Source organism: Rousettus aegyptiacus, unplaced genomic scaffold, assembly GCF_014176215.1.
Source record: "Rousettus aegyptiacus isolate mRouAeg1 unplaced genomic scaffold, mRouAeg1.p scaffold_m13_p_7, whole genome shotgun sequence".
NCBI lineage: Eukaryota > Metazoa > Chordata > Mammalia > Chiroptera > Pteropodidae > Rousettus > Rousettus aegyptiacus.
This window is the reverse complement of record NW_023416310.1, coordinates 13489080-13509474: the sequence shown is the minus strand read 5'-3', so window position 1 is coordinate 13509474 and position 20395 is coordinate 13489080. Positions and strand designations below refer to the sequence as shown.

The 20395-nt window shown below is 48.6% G+C and overlaps 1 protein-coding gene across 21 annotated transcripts in view; it reads left to right on the top strand.

Annotated features, from left to right (window-relative positions):
- The window catches only part of DTNB (dystrobrevin beta), a 178459-nt gene extending 162345 nt beyond the window's left edge, over positions 1-16114 (top strand). For 9 of the 21 annotated variants that reach the window (XM_036223987.1, XM_036223982.1, XM_036223985.1 and 6 more), the window contains 3 exons: positions 6078-6237; positions 7076-7165; positions 7498-8104. In XM_036223987.1, the coding sequence (XP_036079880.1) occupies positions 6078-6237; positions 7076-7165; positions 7498-7631 (384 nt within the window). In that variant the 3' untranslated portion in view covers positions 7632-8104. Of the gene's footprint in view, positions 1-6077; positions 6238-7075; positions 7166-7497; positions 8105-10088; positions 12281-13858; positions 13892-15807 lie in introns of those variants that run through there. The other 12 variants (XM_016121733.2, XM_036223988.1, XM_016121726.2 and 9 more) reach the window with 6 other exon arrangements.
- Positions 16115-20395: the final 4281 nt, after the last annotated feature.

The following is a 20395-nucleotide window of genomic DNA, read 5'->3' as shown; positions in this document are numbered from 1 at the left end:
CTGGGGGAGATTTATGGAGTACTTGCTATGTGACTAATGTTGAGTTGGCCCTCTGGGATGATAATTAATTGTCATACAGTAAAGTGAGTTGGATTTTCACAGGCACATACTTAAGGCAAAAAAAAAAAAAATTTTTTTTTTTTTCTTAACTGGGCTCAGTTTCCCTCTTGAGTGCTCATTGTCTGAGCTGGATGGGCACTGACTCCGAGCACTTCCAGGCAAACTTTGAAGCCAGTCACTGCAGAGGTTCCAATCGCGCTTTCTGCACCCAAAATTGGTGCTGCGCTTTGGGGACCTATGCTGGGTGCTGTGGCATCAGTGGAGGAGCATCCACAGCTCCCACTTGATCTGCGGTGAGGCCATCATGTCCTTTGCTTGTGGGCAGGCCTAATTCTTGAAGGCAGCATTCCCTGCTCTGTGACTGGATTCATAGGCTTCCCCCAGAATCCCCGGGCCTCACGCGATGATCTCACTGAGGTTCTAACTCTTCCGTAATTGAGAGACAACTTGAGGCTCTTTGTCTTTCACAATATCGGCCTGTAGGAAAACCATCAGCTGCTGGCGTGCATGGGCTCCTTCCTTGAGGCTGCCCAAGCAACCCAGGCAACGACCTTCATTCTGATCCCCTCGGCATCCACCACTTCCCAACATCATTTATTGAAGAGACTGTCTTAACCCCATTGTTTATTCTTGCGTCCTTTGTCATATGTGAAATGAGCGTATAGACATGGATTTATTTCTGGGCTCTCCATTCTGTTCCATTGATCAATGTATCTGTTTTTATGCCAGTACCATTCTGTGTACCATGCTATATTACCAAGTACTATAGCTTTGTAATATAGTTTGATATCAGGTAGTGTGACACCTCCAACTTTGTTCTTCTTTCTCAAGATTGCTGTGGCTATTCAGGATCTTTTATGGTTACATATAAATTTTAGGCTTATTTGTTCTAGTTCTCTGAAAAGTGCCATTGATATTTTGATAAGGATTGCATTGAATCTGTAGATTGCTTTGGGTAGCATGGCCATTTTAATGATGTTGATTCTTCCTACTCATGAGCATGGTATATGCTTCCATTAATTTGTATCTTCTTTAATTTCTGTTTTCTGAGAACAGATCTTTTACCTCCTTGGTTTGGTTAATTTGATTCCTAGGTATTTTATTGTTTTTGATGCAATTATAAATGGTATTGTTTTTTTAATTTCTCTTTCCAAAAGTTCATCATTGGTATATAATGTATAAACCACATTTTGTTAATCCATTTACCAGTCAGTGAACTTTTGGGTTATTTCCACTTTCCACCTATTCAACTATTGCTAATAAACATCTGTGTACAAGTTTTGGGTAGACATGTTTTCATTTCTCTTGGGCACAAACTAAGGAGCAAAATCACTAGGTCATATGGTAAGTTTATGTTTAACATCTTAAGAAACTACCAAACTGTTTTCCGAAGTGGTTGTACCATTTTACAGTCACATCAGCAATGTATAAAGGTTTGGGTTTTCCCACATCCTTGTTAGTCTTTTTGACTGTAGCTATTTCAGTTGGTAAGTGGTATCTCATTGCGATTTCAGTTTTCATTTTCCTAATAACTACTCATATCAGGTATTTTTCGTGTGGATTATTAGCCCATTTGTACATCTTCTTTTGTGAAATGTCTGTTCAGTCTTTGCTTTATAATTGGGTTGTTTGTCTTATAATCCAGTTTTAAGAGTTCTCTATATGTTCTGGACACGAGGTCTTTTTATTTATTTTTTTTAGTTTATGTGTTTTATTTCAGCTTTGTATAATTGACATATAAAGCTATAAGATGCTTAAAGTGTACATTTTGGTGATTCGATATACATATGCATGATGAAAGGATTCCTCCATCTAGTTGATTAACAAATTCATCACCTCACAAATATATCCTTGGTATGTGTGTATAAGAACATATAAGTTCTAGTCTCAGCAAGTTTCAACTATATAATATAGTGTTATCAACTACAGTCACCATGTGATACATTAGATCTTAGACTTTATTTATCTTCTGGATGAAAGTTTGTACCCCTTTACCAACCTCTCCCTGTTTCCCTCTCCCTCAGCCCCTTTTTCTATGAGTTTGACTTCTTTTAGATTCCACATATAAATGATACCATGTAGTCTTTTTCTTTTTATGTCTGGCTTATTTCACTTAGCATAATGCACTCAAGGTCCATCTATGTTATCACAAACAGCAAGATTTCCTTATTGCTCATGGCTAAATAATATCCCATCGTACATAAGCACTGCATCTTAATCCATTCATCCATTGACACACACTTAGGTCGTTTCTGTATTTCAGCTATTGTGTGTAATGCTGCAACAAACATGGGAGTACAGATATCTGTTCAAGTACAGATATCCGGTTTTCGTTTTCTGTGTATCTACCCAGAAGTGAGGTTGCTGGATTATGTGGTAGTTTTAGTTGTAATTTTTTAAGGAACCTTCATAATGTTTTCCACAGTGGCTGCACCAATTTACTTTCCTACCAATAGTGCACAAGGGTTCCCTCTTCTCCACATCCTTGCCAACACTTGTTGGCTCTTGTCTTTTTGATGATAACCATCCTAACAGGTGTAAGGCGATATCTCATTGTGGTTTTGATTGGTATTTCCTCGACGATTCATGATGTTGAACACCTTTTCATATATCTGTTGGCCATTTGTATGCCTTCTTTTGGAAAAATGTCTATTTACTTCCTCTAACCAGTTTTTAATCTCATTGTTTGTTATTTTGGTATAGAGTTGCATGAGTTTTTTATTTATTTTGCGTATTAACTTCTTATCACATATATGACATTCGAATATTTTCTTTCATTTGGTAGGTTGCCTTTTCATTTGTTGATGGTTTCTTCTGCTGTGCAGAGCTTTTTAGTTTGATGGAGTCCTACTTGTTTATTTTTGTTTTTGTTATCTTTGCTTTTGGTGTCAAATTCAAAAAAAAAAATCTTTGCAAAAAAAAAAATCTTTGCAAAGACCCACAACTTGTTTATCAGATATAATTTGCAAGTATTTTCCCCAGTCTATGGCTTATCTTTATGTTTCTTAGTGGTATCTTTTTTATAATAGTTTTATTGAGATATACTTTGCATACCACACCATTCACCCTTTTAACGTGTACAAATCAGTGGTTTTAAATTTATTCAGAGTCGTGCAGCCATCACTACAATCAATTTCAGAACATTTTATCACCCAAAAAGAACCCTACACTTGTTAGCACACAGTTCTTATTCCTCCCAAGTCTGCCAGCCCCAGACAACCACTAATCTACTTTCTGTCTCTCTGGATTTGCCTGTTCTGTACATTTCATATGAATGTAATCAAACAATATGTGGTCTTTTGTAACTGGCTTCTTGTACTTAGCATATTTTCAAGGTTTGTCCATGTTTTAGATGCCCCGGTACTTCATTCCTTTTTATTGCCGACTCATTTCATTGTAAGAGTATATCATGTTTTATTTCAATCATTCATCAGTTGATGGATATTTTGATTGTTTCCACTTTTTGGCTATTATAAATAATGCCGCTATGAACACTTGTGTACAAATTTTTGTGAAAACATAAGTTTTCATTTGTCTTGGGTATATACATATAGGAGTAGAATTTCTGGGTCATATGGTACTCAGCGTTTAACCTTCTGAGAAACTGCCAGACGGTTTTCTAAAGCAGCTTTACCGTTTTAGATTCCTACCAGCAGATTACGAGGGTTCCAAGTTCTCCACATCCTTGTCAACACTTGTTATCATTTATCTTTTTTATTATAGTCATCCTAATGAGTGTGAAATGGTATCTCATTGTGGTTTTAATTTGCTTCTCCCTGATGACTAATGATGTTGAGCATCTTTTCATCTGCTTATTGGACACTTGTCTATCTTTGGAGAATATCTACTCAGATCTTTTGCCCACTTTTAAATTAGGTTACTAGTCCTTTCATTATTGAGCATAGAGTTCTTTATATAATCTAGATACAAATCCCTTATCATAGTGGTCCCAACCCTTTTGGCACCAGGGACCGGTGCTCCTATGAGAATCCAATGCCTATTGATCTGAGGTGGAGCTGAGGCGGTGATGCTAGCACTGGGGAGTGGCTGCAAATACAGGTGAAGCTTTGCTGGCTCGACCCACTGCTCACCTCCTGCTTTGCGGCCATGTTCCCAACAGGCCACAGACCAGTACCGGTCTGCAGCCCGTGGGTTGGAGTCCCCTGCCTTATCAGATATATGTTTTGCAAAATTTTATTTCATTCTGTGACTTGTCCTTTACTTTCTTAATGGTGTCCTTGGAAAAAAGTTTTTAATTTTGATGAAGTTCCATTTATCTATTTTTTCTTTTGTAACTGTGCTTTTTGTCATATCTAAAAAGTTATTGCCTAATCTTCTTTTTTTCTAAGAGTTTTAATAGTTTTCTTATGTTAAACGTGATCCATTTTTGAGTTAGTTTTAATATGAGATAAGGTCTAAATTCATATTACTTGAATCATGGAAAGACCTCAAAAAAGTATGCTAAGCGATAAAAGCAAATTGCAAAACGATATGTGTGGTATGACAATATTCATGCAAAATTTAAAAGCATGAAATATCGTATATTATTCATAGTTTCATATGTGCACATAGGTTCCATATTTCACACCAGAATCTTTGATAACGCAGTCTCTGAAGGGATAATGCGAGGGAACGGAACTGGTGGCGAAAGAGGCCTTCAGATTTATCTATTCCGGGGGCGCAGCTCAAGGCTGGAGCATTTGACTGCAGATTTACCCGCGGCGTTTTGAGGCTGAAATAAATTTGATACAGTATCAACATTATCAGTTTGGCTGATATGTTACATTATACTTTTTGACTTTCTGTATTTTTTAAAATTTATCCAATTAAAACACACACACACACACAGTCATCAAAGTAGGGACGATGGAGAACAATCCGCAGACTGCTTCTGTTTAGTCCAGCGCCCATACTGGTCGCAGTGTTGAGGTGAGGCTTTGTGCATAAAGCCTGGTAGCCTGTTTGGGAAGATTCTGCTTGTATGTGGGTTTTCTGAGCTAGATCCAAAAAAGATAATGATCTTCATTTGCACTCATTCGCACACTCTGGCTTATATTTTCCCGGTTTTGCTTCCACAGAAAACTCCAGTCTATCTGCCACACTCCGTTTCCCATGCTTTGAGGGGCAGCAGTGCCTAAATCTCAGTGAGCTCCCTTTAGCTAGAGTTTTAAACTTTATCCCATTGCTCCAAGATTTCTCCAAAACTGAACCAGAGCTTTCATAAGTGAGGTTTAGTTTCCAATAAACGTGTGTCTATTCTTACCTAGTCCCTGCAGGATGGCCCACGAAAGAGCTTACTGTGTGTGTTTGACACGTGCAGTGTGACAGGCCAGATGACCCAGCTCCCGGGAAGCAGCCTACCTGCCTCTGAGCTCCTGACACACAAATTCAGGCACATGTTCTGTGTGCTCTGGGAGCTGCAGAGGGGCAGAGTGTGCCTCATCGCCCTCGAAGTGGGAGGGTTCTCCCAGCATCTCCCGCCGACGAGCTGTGTAGCAAAACACAAAGCTCTTACTCTTTCATCCTTGTTTTTCTCCTATAAAATAGATACCAAAATATATGTCCTTTCTACTCACAAGGTATTGTGAGGATCAAATGAGATAATGTCCATGACTGTGTTTGCAAAGAAAAATGAAAGATGCTTGTGTATTATTTCCCAACTGTGTGACCCCAACCCCTCTCAGGTCCCCCAACTAGCTACTCTGCTCAGTCTGTCCGCCTGAAAGGCCCCCCACCCCTGTGCTCTGCTTCCCTCCCTCTTTTAGTCCATTCTTACAGTGTTCTGTCTCCCTCCTCCCCTTTTGGCCTCTCCCCTCTCTCTTTCATTTTACCTTTTCTTCCTCTCTCTGGTCCTGGAGGGAGCCTGACTCCTTCCTTTCAAACGTGATCACGCAGTGCAGTGCACCGCTGAACCGAAGCCCTGTCAGCTGACTCAGATCGACTCAGACAAAGGACTTTCCCCCTTCAAAGTGGTGAGAGACCTGAGATAACATGTTTTATCCCTTCGATTCTCCCAGGCTCAGGCCACAGGATCGCCACATACATCGCCCACTCACGGAGGTGGCCACCCAATGCCCATGCCCGTCCGCTCAACATCTGCTGGCTCCACGCCCACCCACTGCCCACAGGACCCACTGAGCGGAGTCGGCGGAGACATGCAGGACGCCTTTGCACAAGGTGAGTTCTGAGAACAGAATATGATGGAGAGCTGAAGGGGTTTGGAAACACAGACGAGAGTCTCACCGAGGTTTTTCCCATTTCTCATCTTCTGTGTGCTTAGCTTTAAATTCTCAGATTTTTATATACGGTATAAATAAGTCAGATGCTGGCCTGTTCCCATTGGATGGTCTGGTCTCCATCAGGAGGTCCATAGGTTTAGTAGGCGTGCGAAGAACAGGCTTCGTGGGCTTCTGTGCTCTTTTTTCCGGGTTGTGAGAAGTGCCTTGTCCTTTGGGCTTCGCTTCCTCCAGAGGAATTGAATGGAGTAATTTCCCCAAAGCATGTGCTTGTCCTGGAAGTACTTTAGAGCAAGCGAGAGAAGGAAGAGTAGAACTGTAAATAGGACCTTGCTGAAGGCACGCTCAGCATGGGATTGCCACGATCGTCTAGGGAGCCGGCGACCAGCAATGTGACGTAGTTGGGGGAAGATGAGGTGGCTAAGGAAGGATCGTTGGGGTGGAGACAAAAAGCAGGAAGGTGGAAGTGCTGGAGGATGAAGGTCCCCCCCCTCCCCCCCGAGGCTGAGGAGCTCCTTGGATCAGTTTTTACTTTGATTGGGGCTAAGAAGCATGGAGTTGACAGGGCCCTGCTCTTCTGGCAGAAAAGAAGAGGGAGGAGAACAATGGGCTTGGGTACCTCATGCTCCCGATGTGCCTGGGAGCAGGTCGAGCTGCTGTGGCCCCATCTCCCCTTCGGTATTCCACCCCACATCCAAGGGCCTAGCAGACAGAGTCATTTGCTCTCTCTCCTCCACGCCCACCCACCTGGCATCGCCATCTGCTCTGACTCTCCTCAGGTACGAGGAGAAACCTCCGCAATGACCTGCTGGTGGCGGCCGACTCCATCACCAACACCATGTCATCCCTGGTGAAGGAGCTCCACTCAGGTGAAGCCCAGAGCTCCCGCCCAGCCTCACGCCTCCCCTTCCGTCCGCACGCCCAGCTCGCGTCCTCGGGGTGACACGTCCTCCCGGAGCACGCACCGCCTCGTTTCCCTGCGCGGCCTTTTTGCCTTCTAGGAACGCGCTGGAGGTCTCCCCTGGGAGGGCCTCTCTCCCACGCATGATCTCAGAGATGATAACACATTTGGGTTTCTCCTACGAGCACACGCTGTAGAGCAGACAAAGACACAGTTCAGAAGTTAAAGAAGCGCCAGCCTCGCAGTACAGGGAGGCCCCTTCCTCCCTTAACGCATCTCCCATCTGTGCTCCATCCGCAGCTGCTCTTTCCCTAGGGCTGACCGTCCACCTCGTTCCGAAGCTCCCCTGGATGACCGGAACCGAATTGGCCACAAAAACTCCTGGACTCCCTCCCAGCTGCCTCTCTGCTCTCTCCGACTTGATTTGGTTTTGAAACCCTACTCTCTCCTTTTGTCCATGACTAGGCTCTGATTTCACTTGAAGTTCATGACCTGCCTCCGTTGCTTCCTTCCTTCCTTCCTTATATCCAGTCTCCTGTCTGTCTTCTTTCTCAGTCTCTCCCTCACTTAGAGTTCATCGATTTTCCAGAGACCCTTACCTCATGGCATTTTCCCCCTTACATAAAACCCAGGAAAGAGAGAGAGAAAAAAAGGGCCATTCCCGTATCATCATATCGTTAAGAATCCCTATGACTCCATCGTTTTGTAGCTGCCAGATGTTTACTAGTTTTTTGACAGTGGTCGGATTCCCATGTTATGTATTAAACAAGTGGGTTCCCTTCCTGAGTGCTGTAGGTCACTCATGCAGATGGCCCTTTTGTTTCTTTTCACTTATTGTGGTGCTTTTAAATGCATCGAAGTCGCTTAACAAGGTTATTAAATAAAAACATAAAGCAGTTTTTCCATGCACTGCTCAAACGCACGCACTTATTCAAACACATACATTGAAATCATCAGTCCATGGCTTTGCTCTCAAATCTGCCTATTTTCACTTAGAAGAGAATAAGTGTGTGGCCTAGGTTGTATTTCCAATCTAGTTAAGATGCCAATTTTCCTGTGCGGGAACAGTAACGTGACACTGTATTCCGGTACCATTTCTCAGCCCCCGTCAGAAGCTCTGCCCTGCTGCATACATGTGTAAACAGACGAGGTGACAGCCTTTGGGGTGAATTCACACCTGACTAGAAAGTGCCTTGCCTAATACAGCTTCTCACAGATGCCAGAAACCCCACATTTAGAGGGAATATCTTGGGAGATTTAGAGTCATGGAATTAACCACACTTGTGCCTGGTGGCCACTTATGAGGGTTTATGCAAAATCAGTGGCTCACTGGGACAGGAGGTAACTGGACATCAGTAAACACAAAGCTTCACAAAAACAAAGTTTAGGGGGATACTTGGAAATCTCTCATAGTAGGAATGGATGGTTTTAACAAAATTAAGTACGATATTTGGAAGGTGCCTTAGGGATCACATGGTTCAGTCCCCTTATTTTAGAAATCCAGCGAGTGATTATCGGAAAAGCGACTCACCTAAAGTTCTGCAGCTCGAAGGAGCAAAGCTGGTCCCAGAACTTAAGTCTTAAGCACATTAAGGCAATGCCCTTACCATCGCCCTCATCCCCACATAGGACAAGATGTCAAATCTGCAGTCCCGCCGGGGAGCCTTTCACTGATGCTCTGCTCTCTCGGGCTCTGAAGTCAATATGGACTAAGTCCACATGTGGCGCAGTATCTCTACAAAATGCAGAAATAAATTCTTTTTACGTGTGAGGGGAAGAGCCTTACCCAACACCAGCACATTTTCAGTCCCTGTGGAGTGAGATTAGGTACTCAGAGTATCTTTACATATATTCTGTATAGTATGAGCATACTATTTATATCCCTAGCTTGCCCGTCTCATCTTTTTTGAAATATTTTTATAAATAACGGAGTCATGGAGTTGGATAGGATCTTAGAAGTCATTTGCTCCAGCTCGCCTCCCGATATAAAAGTCCTCTGTTCAGATATTTCCATTGAGCTCATTCATGACCAGCTCTCATCACTGGGAAGTTCTTTCTTATCAGGGGGCCGAAATCTGCCTTCTGTAACTGATTTGTCCTCGTTCCGCCCTCTGAAGCTACCCAGAGTAAGCTCAGTCCCTCCTCTTCATGTCGCCTCCCGAGTATTAAATGGCAGACAACACGGCCCTCCCTGAGTCTGCCCCTCGTCAGGCACTATTCGCAGTTCCTTCAGCCGTTCCGCATGTGACGTGGCTTTTACTTCACCATCCTGCTCACCCACGCCGGCATGGAGCTGAGTTCCCAGGGCTGAGCACACGTCTCCATATCACAGCAGAAGACAGTGAACCGTGACCTCCCTGAGCAGGCCCCTGCCAAAGCAAACTTAGGTGGCATTCATTTTTTTTTTTTTCTTCCCACACAGCCACATTGCACTGTTCAGGCATTTTAAGATTGTCGTCAGCTAAAACCTCTAGTTGTTTGTTTTTACGGAAGACAGTTAATCTAGGCATTCCCCACCATGTACTTTTATGGTTGCTTTCTTTAACCTGAATGCAAGATATTAACATCCCTAGAGGATGTCATCAACCTAGAGAAAACAGGCATAGAGAAGAGGCAGCCACCCCCACGCCAGTCACCAGGGAGGCCAGCAGCAGGGTGGGTGACATCAGTCTGCTCTGTTTCTAAGGTCTCAGGACTTCTGGGTAGGTCCTATTAAACAGGGTTGGGGTGCGGACCACACAGGATGCAAACTAGGTAAGCACCTTGGAGGCTTCAGCCGTGAGCCTTTAGATAGGGTTTCATCCCAAGCCTCCTGAGTTACTCCCTTTACCCCACTTCTATGCTTGTCCTCTGCTGAAGGGTCACGGGCCTCCTTGGACTTGTTTTCACAGCAGAGGAAGGTGCAGAGGAAGAAGAAGAGAAGATGCAGAATGGGAAAGACAGAGGTAAAGGCAGCTCTACAGGACCCCTAGTTTGAATGGGAGCCAGAGCTATCTAGCCCCTGAATGAAATCCCCTTCTCCCTTCTTTCCTTCCTTCTGCCACCTTTCCCCAAAGCTTTCAAATTCCCACAGTTCCTTCTACCTACTTTTCCCAACTGACGGTCAAGTTTTTCTGTAGAGGTGGTGGTGTCAGTAGATCAACAAAGCTTTCTGATTTCTGATACTATGATGGATGCTTGGGATACAGAAAGTAGATACAAGTAAAACAAAACAAGGAGTTTATAATATCGTTGGGAAAGCAAGACTAAGATGTGCAGAATAAATAGGCAAAAAGAAGTGGCAGGAAAAGTTAGTCATCGAACTTCGTATGATCATAAACATAAGAAAGGTTTCTGAAAAGGATGAGATTATTGTGGGCAGAATAACTGAATGGTTTTGTGGCTTCACAGAAGAATGAAAGGCAATCGAGGGGTGTCAGCAAAGGACAAATGCAGGATATTGCAGGTTTGGTCCCAGACCACCGCAGTAAAGCAGGTATTGCAATAAAAGGAGTCGTAATCGCTTTGCTGGTGAAGGGTCGTGCCTTCAATTTGTAAATAACACAATATCTGTGAAGCAAAGTAAAGCGAAGTGCAGCAAAACGAGGTCTGCCCGTAATGCCTCCCCGGTTTTATTGAGTATAAACCCTCCTTAATGCTTGTTATATATGAAGAGCTGTGCTAAGTGATGGTCACATACAATCTCATTTAATCCTCAACCCTGTGAGATATATAGTAATATTTCTGTTTTACCGATGAAATACGCTCAGAGCAATTTAGCTCATGTAGCTATTCAGTGACAGATTTTGGGTTCGAACTGGGTCTTTCTGACACCACCCTTCCTGCTTTTAATCTTCACGCTTCTGTGTTACACACTGAGCAGATAACAGGATTCTCTTTGAACGTTTGAGAGTTAGCTCTTACTTCTGTCACATATTAATATGTCTGTTGCTGGATTCCTTTAAAGTGTAAGCCCCACAAGGCAGAGATTCTGGTCTGCTTTGTTCACGTCCTGTCCCTAGTGTCTAGAACCCTGGCTGGCGTGTAGTGGGATGCCCATAAACGAACGAATCTAATAGACAGGGCGGTGCATTAGAGAGCACTTCGTCAGAGAGATGGAGTGCCGTCCCAAGGCAGCGAGGGTGTGGAAGGTCCCCGCTGGCTGCTCCACGCTTCAACGCCCCTCCTGTTTGCTTGCACAGCCCCAGGGGGGACGGATTCTAGACAAGGCTCAGAGTGGTTAAAGAACAGGGAAGTGGCAGAGCTTGGATTCCGCCCAGGTTCCTCTGTCTCTGACACTCGTGCTTTAGTCTGAGCAGACGAGTAGAATTAGTGAAGTGAAGAAAGGAAGGGTAGTAAAAGGTTAGTACAGGCAAGGATTGTGATGGGAAAGGGGAAGCCCCTTGGGATGGAGGGTCTGCAGCATGGTTCGCCAATAGGAGCTAGTGTGGATAAGAGAGGGAGGGCCCTGGACTATGTCAGCATACCTCTGACCCAAGGAAGAATCTGGGAGAAGAGGGAAAACATCCTTCAGGAGCTAAAACTCATCTAGCGAGCCAGACCAAGGCCTGAGAGAAAGTGGGCAAGAGCTGCGATGAATTGATGAGAATGACATCATTCGGCATGGATGTCAGAAGGACAGAAGTAGAGGGCAGTGATCTTTGAAACATCTAGAAAGGCTACGAAGAAAGGTAGGGGAGACTGACTTCCCTGTGCTGATGGGAGACTGGGAAGAAGGCAGGACAGGAAGCTTATAGCGAAAAGGGCGACGAGAAGAGATGCACAGAGATAAATTTACATTTATGTAAATACGCGCTCCAAACACAAGCGCACACGCACGCACACACACACAGTCCCACCAGATCCTGGCATTCATGTGGAATGTTCTTGGCTGAAGACGTAACAGCTGCTGCTTTGGCCTCTCTTCCCATATACCCTCCCTTCCCCAATATCTTTTCCCATGGCCTCCCCTCAGCCTCCCTCCGCCTCCCCCAAGCACACAGAGGACTCTGCCCTGCCCACCAGGCCCCTGCCCTGCCCACCGACCTGGGCCTGGTTTACGTCCGCACGTAGGCCGTGTCTCGCCCGCGGACCGGGGACGGCTCCGCTGCTCGGTGCCTCGCGGCCTCGGGCCCTCCGTCGTTGCACCTGCGCCCTCCCGGCCTCGGGCCCTCCGTCGTTGCACCTGCGCCCTCCCGGCCTCGGGCCCTCCGTCGTTGCACCTGCGCCCTCCCGGCCTCGGGCCCTCCGTCGTTGCACCTGCGCCCTCCCGGCCTCGGGCCCTCCGTCGTTGCGCCTGCGCCCTCCCGGCAGCACCTCTCTTTTCCGTCCCTCTCGCTCCCAGTGTCGCCTCATGTCCCTTTCGACGCGTGTGCCGGAGTCGCTGTGTGTCTCTGTGAAATCTTTCCGTAAGCTGTTTCTGTGACTTTTAGATTAAGTCGTCTCTGAGGGAGTGTTAAGAGTTGGAGTGAGAAATGGATACAATTTTTTTAAAAAAACGTTTGACTTTCAACATTGTAAAGGTCCTAGGATATGTCTCTGGAGCTAAAGTGAAGCTGTTATGTGGATGTAATTCTAAAACCAAGTGTTTTTATGGACGGACCTTCTGATTCTCTGCCACGATCTGGGCTTGGGATTTTACTGTAGACTGATATCGCAGTAGATGCTGTCACCTGGGCATTAGAGAGCCGTAACTATCAACCATAAAGAGAGAGAGAAGATTTACTTCTTTGAGGTTGAAGTCATGCTCACATAATATAAACACAACTCGGGCAGCACCCCATCAGGCAAGCATAGTCCGCTCAATGCACAAACCTTGAGAGCCAAATGGATCCTTTTGAAAACGTCATGTCCGAGCTGGACTGCCCAACTGCATTCGCCTCTCGGGCCTCTCCCTGCCCTTCCTTGGCTCTCTGGCTGCGTCCCGGGGAATGCTTCTGCTCTACCGGGGTACCGTTCTACTTTGTATCCCCTCACCCCAACCCTCACCTTGAACGCTGAGAGCTCGTAACCAGACTACAGAGATGACACATAGACAAGCAGAGCTCCCCTCGTAATACTCCAGAGCCCCAAGCTGGTCTCAGCTACGCCTCTTGTTACACCCCTGTGGTCTTCAGAATCGCTTCTTCCAGAACCTTCCATCCATGGTGTTGGGAGCTGTAATCCTGGTTTGCACACTTAAAGAACACGTGCATGTCTGGTGGACTGGTGGCGATGGCCCGCTGTGGGTATAGACACAGGCGTTCGAGGGTGCAGGCGGTGTTCATGATTCCAAGGCGAGCAAGAGTATGGTTTAGTGTGCCCGAGCAGATGCTGTGTCGAAGTTCCATTCATTTTCATGTTGTTCGTTTCCAGGGCCAGACGGGCCGTGTGCCTCCCTGAGGTAACTGCTCGCTAGAGTTCAGGTGGCTTCGTTTCCATTTTAGTTTTAGTATTTCCTTCTCCTGAGAGGCACTTGTCTCCGTGGCTGCTTTATGTCAGCTGCAGTTGCCGATCGTGGGTAGTATGACCCTCGCCTGTTTTCATATTGGGTCGGGAAAGTCAGCCTACAGAGAGCAAGGGGAGAGGCAAGTCCAGAAGCCCGTGAGTTCGGGGGTCAGGGGCGGCCCCTGAGAGACGACCCGGGGCGGTGAGTAGACACTGGCTGTGACCGTGGTGTGTTGTTTGTGTCCGTGTTGCACAGGTTAGCAGAGGAGCCGGACAGAGAGGAAGCCTGGTGAGTACAGAGCGTTCTCTGCCTTCCCCGCGGCCCCTTTCCCTTCGTATTTAAGGCCTTCGTTTCCCTCCTCCCTTTCTTCAGCCACACCTCCCAGGCCAGAGCCATCCTAGCAGCTGGAACCCAAGTTCGGGTTTTCTTAAAGAGCCCAACTGCACCTCTTCCCCCCACCCAGCCCTGCCAGCGACCCGCTGGGCCCAGGGTACAGGCCTTGACCTGTCTTGTGCTGGACCTGGGCCTCAGGCAGGGCTTGGTGTCACCTGTGTCGGGATGCAGTTGGCAGACCAGAATCTGCTGGGTGGACAGGCTCTGGGATCAGGCCTCAGAGGCCGGCCGAGGGCCACCCACGTCCTGGGGCTGCCTCTGCTTCCGGTCCCTGTTTTCCCATGGCTAGTGCCATTTCTCTATGGGGGTGCAAACTACTGCCAGCACACCCCTGAGGCTCTGTCATCCAGAGCTGTAACCTGCTGCAGTTCTTTACCATAGACGCCTGTTTCTGTCACGCAGGATCACACTGACCCCACAGAGCCAGCCAAGCCATTCCCCGTGGCAGCTGCCCATGCTGCACCTTCTCACTTCCTAAAAAAATTAATAAAAGGACAGATTTGCCTGCAGGCAAATGCCCATTGACTTTAGGAATTAGTCTTTCACATTTTCCCATCTCAGGACCTTGATGGTTACTTAGTTCTAGTTCCAAGATACTGCAGCTTCTGGGCATGCTCCCTAAAAGGAAGGGATGAAAATAATTGGACAACCAATCTGTTCTAGAGAAGTTATTTCAAGGATAGATGTCTTTGGTGCAGCCATGAGATTTATCTTTATTTTTCAATCTTTTCCTCCCTCCCCTCCCCCACTTCTTGTGTTTCAAAGTTGGGCCAACTTCCAGGCAGAAAAGGCAGGGCTGCAGCCCCATGATCCAGAAAAGGAATTTTTCCAGACTCTTCCAAGTGGTCTATCCAGGAGCAGCCAAGTGGTCTACCCTGGAGCAGGGCCGCAGCCCCCACCCATCCGCACCAGGGCCCAGTTCCACCTGCACCCGCGGACCTGCCGTCTCTGAGCCTGCACTGAGTCAGGGATCCTGCAGGCTACGGAGGGCAGCACCCAAGCTGCAGAAATTCTCCCTGCCCTGCAAATCAGAGCCTCCGGGGCTGAGGCAGGCTGTTACCTACACTCACTGCACATTCCTGCGAGGCTCTTCCTTACAGCAGCCTCAGGCCGCCCCAGCCAGCGAGGGAGTCAGGAGCTGACTTGCCCTTTGGGAGCATGCCAGAACCCCTGTCCCCGGGGCACAGGAACTGGGGGACAAGGAAAGGCGGGTCAGAGGCTTCTGGCCCATCCCCTCTTCATGCAGATAAGGAAACCAAAGGCCCATGACCTGACCCAGGAGCTTGGTGCCAGAACTAAAATGTGGGCTGGGTCTCCTAACGCTGTTTCTGACCCTGTTAGAAGTTAGGAGAAACTCACCAGTGGTGGGGAGTCAGATGAAAAGCATAAAAACTCAGGTGGCTCATTTTCAGAGGCGCCTTAAGGTCTGCTGTCTTCGGCACGAGGCTTTCTTCCCTCCCTCTCAGTGTTTACAGGCAAGTCCCCGACCTCTCTGCCCTTCTCCTCAGTCAATTCTTCCCAAGAAACCACCACATTCCAAGCCTTACATTGCGAACCCAGTTTTTCTCCCTTCTCTTGAAATGTTTCCCGACCTGGTGACCTAAGTAATGACTCCAGAGACTCTGGGTGCCTCTGGAAAGAGTGTGCCTTTCCCTAAAGGGGTGTGCGGGTTGTCAGCCCCTTGCATCTCCCGCGGTGAGAGGAAGCTTCCTGACAGCCCATCCCCGCACTGTCTGGTCCCCAGCAGATGTTAGCAGCGTTTGCTCGGAGGCCTGGGGCAGTGCCTGTAACAGTGCCTCTGTCCTGCACAGGCACAGGGGCCGTGGAGCAAGCTGGCATCGACCCGAGGAAGACAAAGTCCTCCCCCAGAGGCGCATTCCTGTCCTTTCCGCTACACACCTGGATCAGGCTTGCAAGCTGCCAGACATCACCACCAGCCAGGAAGAGGGCGCCCAGAGCCAGTGGGAAGTGGGAGGGACCACCCGATGCCCCACTGGTGGGGGGCCTACTCGCACAGCCCTGCATGAACTAGCGTCTTCACTGCTACCCTTGGGGCATGGTCTCATCTGTGCCACAGGAATCTACCGGGAGGTTGAAAAGAGAAAAGAAACAACACAAGTCTTCTGTGTGTTTGACCTGAGGGAGTTCTTGCTGGCTTCTCGCCAGGATGTGGGGTGCTCCCCAGGGTGGGGGTACAAGTTTCCTCCCTACCTTTGACCTTTAAAAACAAACAGGTTTTCTTTCCTCTGTGTGAAAAGACAGCATTAGGCCTCGCTCAGTTCTACAGACATTTACGCCCTGGCCAGAGTGCTAAAAATAGCCTCCTTCCTTTCTCTCACACTGGGTTAGGCTTCCGCCCGCCCCGAAGCCGCTGAGCGGCCTCGGGCCTCGGCGGGAAGGGGGAGCCGTGAGCTCTGCGCTGCAGCCCGGACGGTTTTTCCAGCAGCAGCAGCAGCAGCAGCAGCAGCAGCAGCAGCAGCAGCAGCAGCAGCAACAAGAGGGTTCTGCGCAGCAGAGCCCGGGGCCAGCGGCCTGGCCCAGGACCGCGGGGGGACCAGCGCCGGGCGCGGTGCTCACGCAGCCTCTCCCCTGCTCGGGGTTCCATCCCGCTCTGGCACAGGATCTGCAATCCCAATTCCCGGTGCTTTGCATTTATTTTTTTCTCCTCCCTGGGCTCCAGGATGTTATTTTTAGTAGAAGAACTGCTATAAATATTTATAAAGGGCAGTGACTGGAATGAAGTGAGAGGCCCCACAGCTGGCTCTCACACCCCCCCACCCGCCCCCAACACACATCTCTACAGACCCCTGCCCACTGCCTCAGGAGGTCTGTGTGGAGCCAGCGGGCTCAACCCAGCCACACACACATACACAGTGTCACATGGAAACCTCGGGAGGGAGCAGCCAGGGTGAGACGGAGGGGCGGGGTTCGCTGCCCCGTTTTCCCTGTCCGTGCAGCTCTTCTCCCTGGATGGCTTCCGTTCCTGAAGGAGGGCGAGCTTGAGTGGGAGCTGCACCCCATGAGGCCCAGCTCCTTGGTGTCGAGGACTTGAGTACTCCCTGTGAGGGGCAGGTACAGAGAACATTGCTCCAGCCGGTGAGAGCAAGCAGGGACATGGGAGCTGGCTTCCCCTCAGGTGTGAATGCTCCTCCTCCCACACCTGGTGGAGGCCTCGCTCCCCGCAGCAGCTCCCAGGTGCTGTGTAGGCCCATGCTGACCAGCAGTGAGCTGAGGCCCTGGAGAGCCAGCGGGAACTCTGGTAAAAGAAAAACATTGGTGAAAATGGTCTCCCACACACTCAGGAAGAGGGGATCTGGGCTTGTCTGGAGGGCCAGAATGGGCAACAGTGAGAGTAACTGTATGGAAAGTTCTGGGGGACATTCAGTGCCTAATGATGAATGGGGGGGGGGGGTCTATGATGACACTTTTGGGCAACCATTTACGTCCCCCACAACCCTGACTTCTCACTCTTTGCACCCTGACCCCGAGGACAGGGCAGAACCCCACCCCCAGTCCCTCACATTAACTGCTTGTTTCTTCCAGAGCAGACAAAGCCAAAGGAACAGTCAGATTAAAAATAACGAAACAGCCATGTTCTTGAGCCAGCCGAGGTGCACGTGGTGGCTGGCAGTGTCTCCTGGGCCCTGTGTGTGCCCCTGCCTGCCTTTGCAAAGGAAAAGCGTTAACATCTCCAACAACAGGGGAGGCTCCACGCTCCCAGCCCCCCACTGTACCGGCACCTGGAGGAGGATAAGCGGCACTGGAGAGCCACAGGGCTGGACTCAGCTGCCCGCATGGCAGTGCATGGGGTGCTCTGTTTTTGTATAAATTCTTGGTGACAGTTGATTTCTCTTAGAGTTAGAATATCCACCATAATCTAAAGTTGCCCAAGGTACCGACTGAGTTCTTGGCATCTGATTTATATCAGAAGCTTAAAGCTGGGGCCCTTTCCTCAACCCTGACAGGGAACACAAGTGGTCATCCTTCCTAACTGCTGTGACCATTTAGGAGCCTAATTTAACCTAAGCGGATGATCTTTTGAGGGGACTGACATATGCTGTCAGCATCATGGGCCCCTTGGGCTAGTGATATTTTGTAGCAGTAAAGACCCCTAGAGAAGTCCCAGATGCATCCTGGATCCTGAGGAAGTCACGGCCCCGCCGAGCTCAGGTCCGTAAATCCGAGCCATGCGGAGGCTCGTTTATCACGACCTCATCTGCTGGGTGTGCTGTATCCCACTGGCAGATTCCCCCTCTCTGCATTGCTTACGCCCTGCTCCTGTAGTCCGTGACAGCTTCAGAAAGGTACAGTTGCTATGGCAATGCCTAGAGCCATCTGAATTCCTGCTGCACCTTCTAGAAGAAAAGGGCTTGTGAAGAGCCATTCAGTGGATTTCAAATCTAGCCTTCTCTGCCCTCTCCTCTACCAGGGGCCAGATGACTGTGACAGATTCAAAGTGTGAGAGGTAGGTAGCCCATCTTCCCTAGGAAGATACTCTCCCTAGTTGCAAGCCACATGGCACCCGGACAGGTTCTCCATGTGTGGATCAGAAAACTAAGAGAGGCTTCCTACCTGGGGTTCTTAGGTAAGATACAATACCAGCAGTTCTTAAACTTAGAATCCCCTAGAGAGCTTGTTAATATATGGATAACTGGGTCCCACCCCCAGAGTTTCTGATTCGAGAATTTGTAGTTGGTGGTTCTCTAGGGCCAAAGACCACAGTTTGAGGACCACTGAACACATGAGGAAAAAAACATCCACATCGGTGCAAGAAGCCATGGCCAGTCAGGCAGAAACAGGCCAGAGTCATTGTCTCCTCTTCAAGGAGAAAAGGAGCGTGCTCTACAGCCACATCACTTGGCTGGGGTCCTGGCGAACATGTGCCAGGACAGGTGGTCCTACATTTTTTCTTTTTAGCCCCCAAGAATTAATAAAGATCTTCCCTTAGACATGAGGGAGGAGGCAGCATCGCAAGCAAGCCCTTGAACTTGCAGAAGACCAACCGGGGATGCCTCATAGCTGAGTGAGTCTAGAGTCTTAGCGGCGGGAGGAGGCCCGGTGAGGTCTTCAGGCCTCACTGAATGCAGGGCCCTAAGGATTAAAATCGAAACCTGGTCTGCGTTCTTAACTAGGAAGTGAGCAGTGTCTTGGAGGAACTGCTCCGTGTTCTGAAGCCCATCAGACTGGGGACGATGGGTGCAAACAGGCCACTGCAGGGAGAAATGGAAATGGTCACTACTGGGGGTGGGTTCTAGTCGCTTAGAAGTGTTTTGGAATAGGATAAGAGGCTGGGAAGAGTGTGTCCCCATGAGTTTATGGGTCATGACTAACATAGAGAAACTTTATAGCCCCCTGGGGCCCAGGCACATTGCCAACTAATAAGGAATTCATTATAATTCATAACCAGTTATAGCCTGACTCCCCTTCAGGCCCAGCAAGAGTCCTCGACCAAGCAACAGAAAAACTCGTTAGCATGTCGGCCTGCACCCATTGTCACATCGCCAAGTTGGGAGACCTGTGGAGGATGGCAGCGCAGACACACACCACCATTTTTGCTGAGGGGCGCAGTGAGTCCTCAGCACGTGTGTGCACCCACACACGCCCGTGGGGGCCTCTGGCTTGGAAAGTTTAGGCCACAGGTGCTAAGGCTTTTTTAGAGTCAGGACCTGACTTTTGGAGGACAGGGAGGTCCACACCAGCGGGCCTGTGCACAATGGGCTTTTCATTCAGGTCCCAGTTCATGGGTCACCCAGCTCCACCACGGCCTGGTCCCAAGACCTTTGTCCCTTAGTCTCTTAGCTTCCCTATCAAAGATGGCATCCGTGTATACCAGGCATTCATCCCCAAACAAGGATTCAGCCTGGGTCCTATATCCACAGCCTCTAGAAGTCCTCCTCGTCCACAGGCCTAGAAATCCCAGGCCTGGTAGTCAGGACCCCCATCTCCACTCACCCTCAGAAAGCAGGCCCCCTGGGTCCTTCCTTCTCAACAAGGCCAAATGGCCGCTGGGTGGAGTTAAGTTCTGTGTCTTGTTCATCAGCTCATAAATAGCCTGAGGCACTGTGCCTAGGTGATGGCCCTGTCTGCCTTGGGCCCTTGTCCTTCGAGGTATTACCTCTCTGGGGCTCCCCCCATGGGGTTAGTCTTTTGGAAAGACTATTCCCCTGGGGCTACTGAGAAAGAAGCCATGCAGAGAAGAAGTCGGGAGCCGGGGAGGCAGGTTGCAGAAAAGCAGCTCGCACGGAGCAGCAGCCAGCAGATGGCTGTGAGGGAGTCCGTCCGAGCTTCCTGCTGGACCAGCTCCTCTGACGGGATGAATCTAAGGAAAGAGGCCTCCAGGCTTTAAGCCTCTCTAGCGCCTCCTCTTCCCTCGCTGCTGGTCGGTGTTTGTCCTACTTT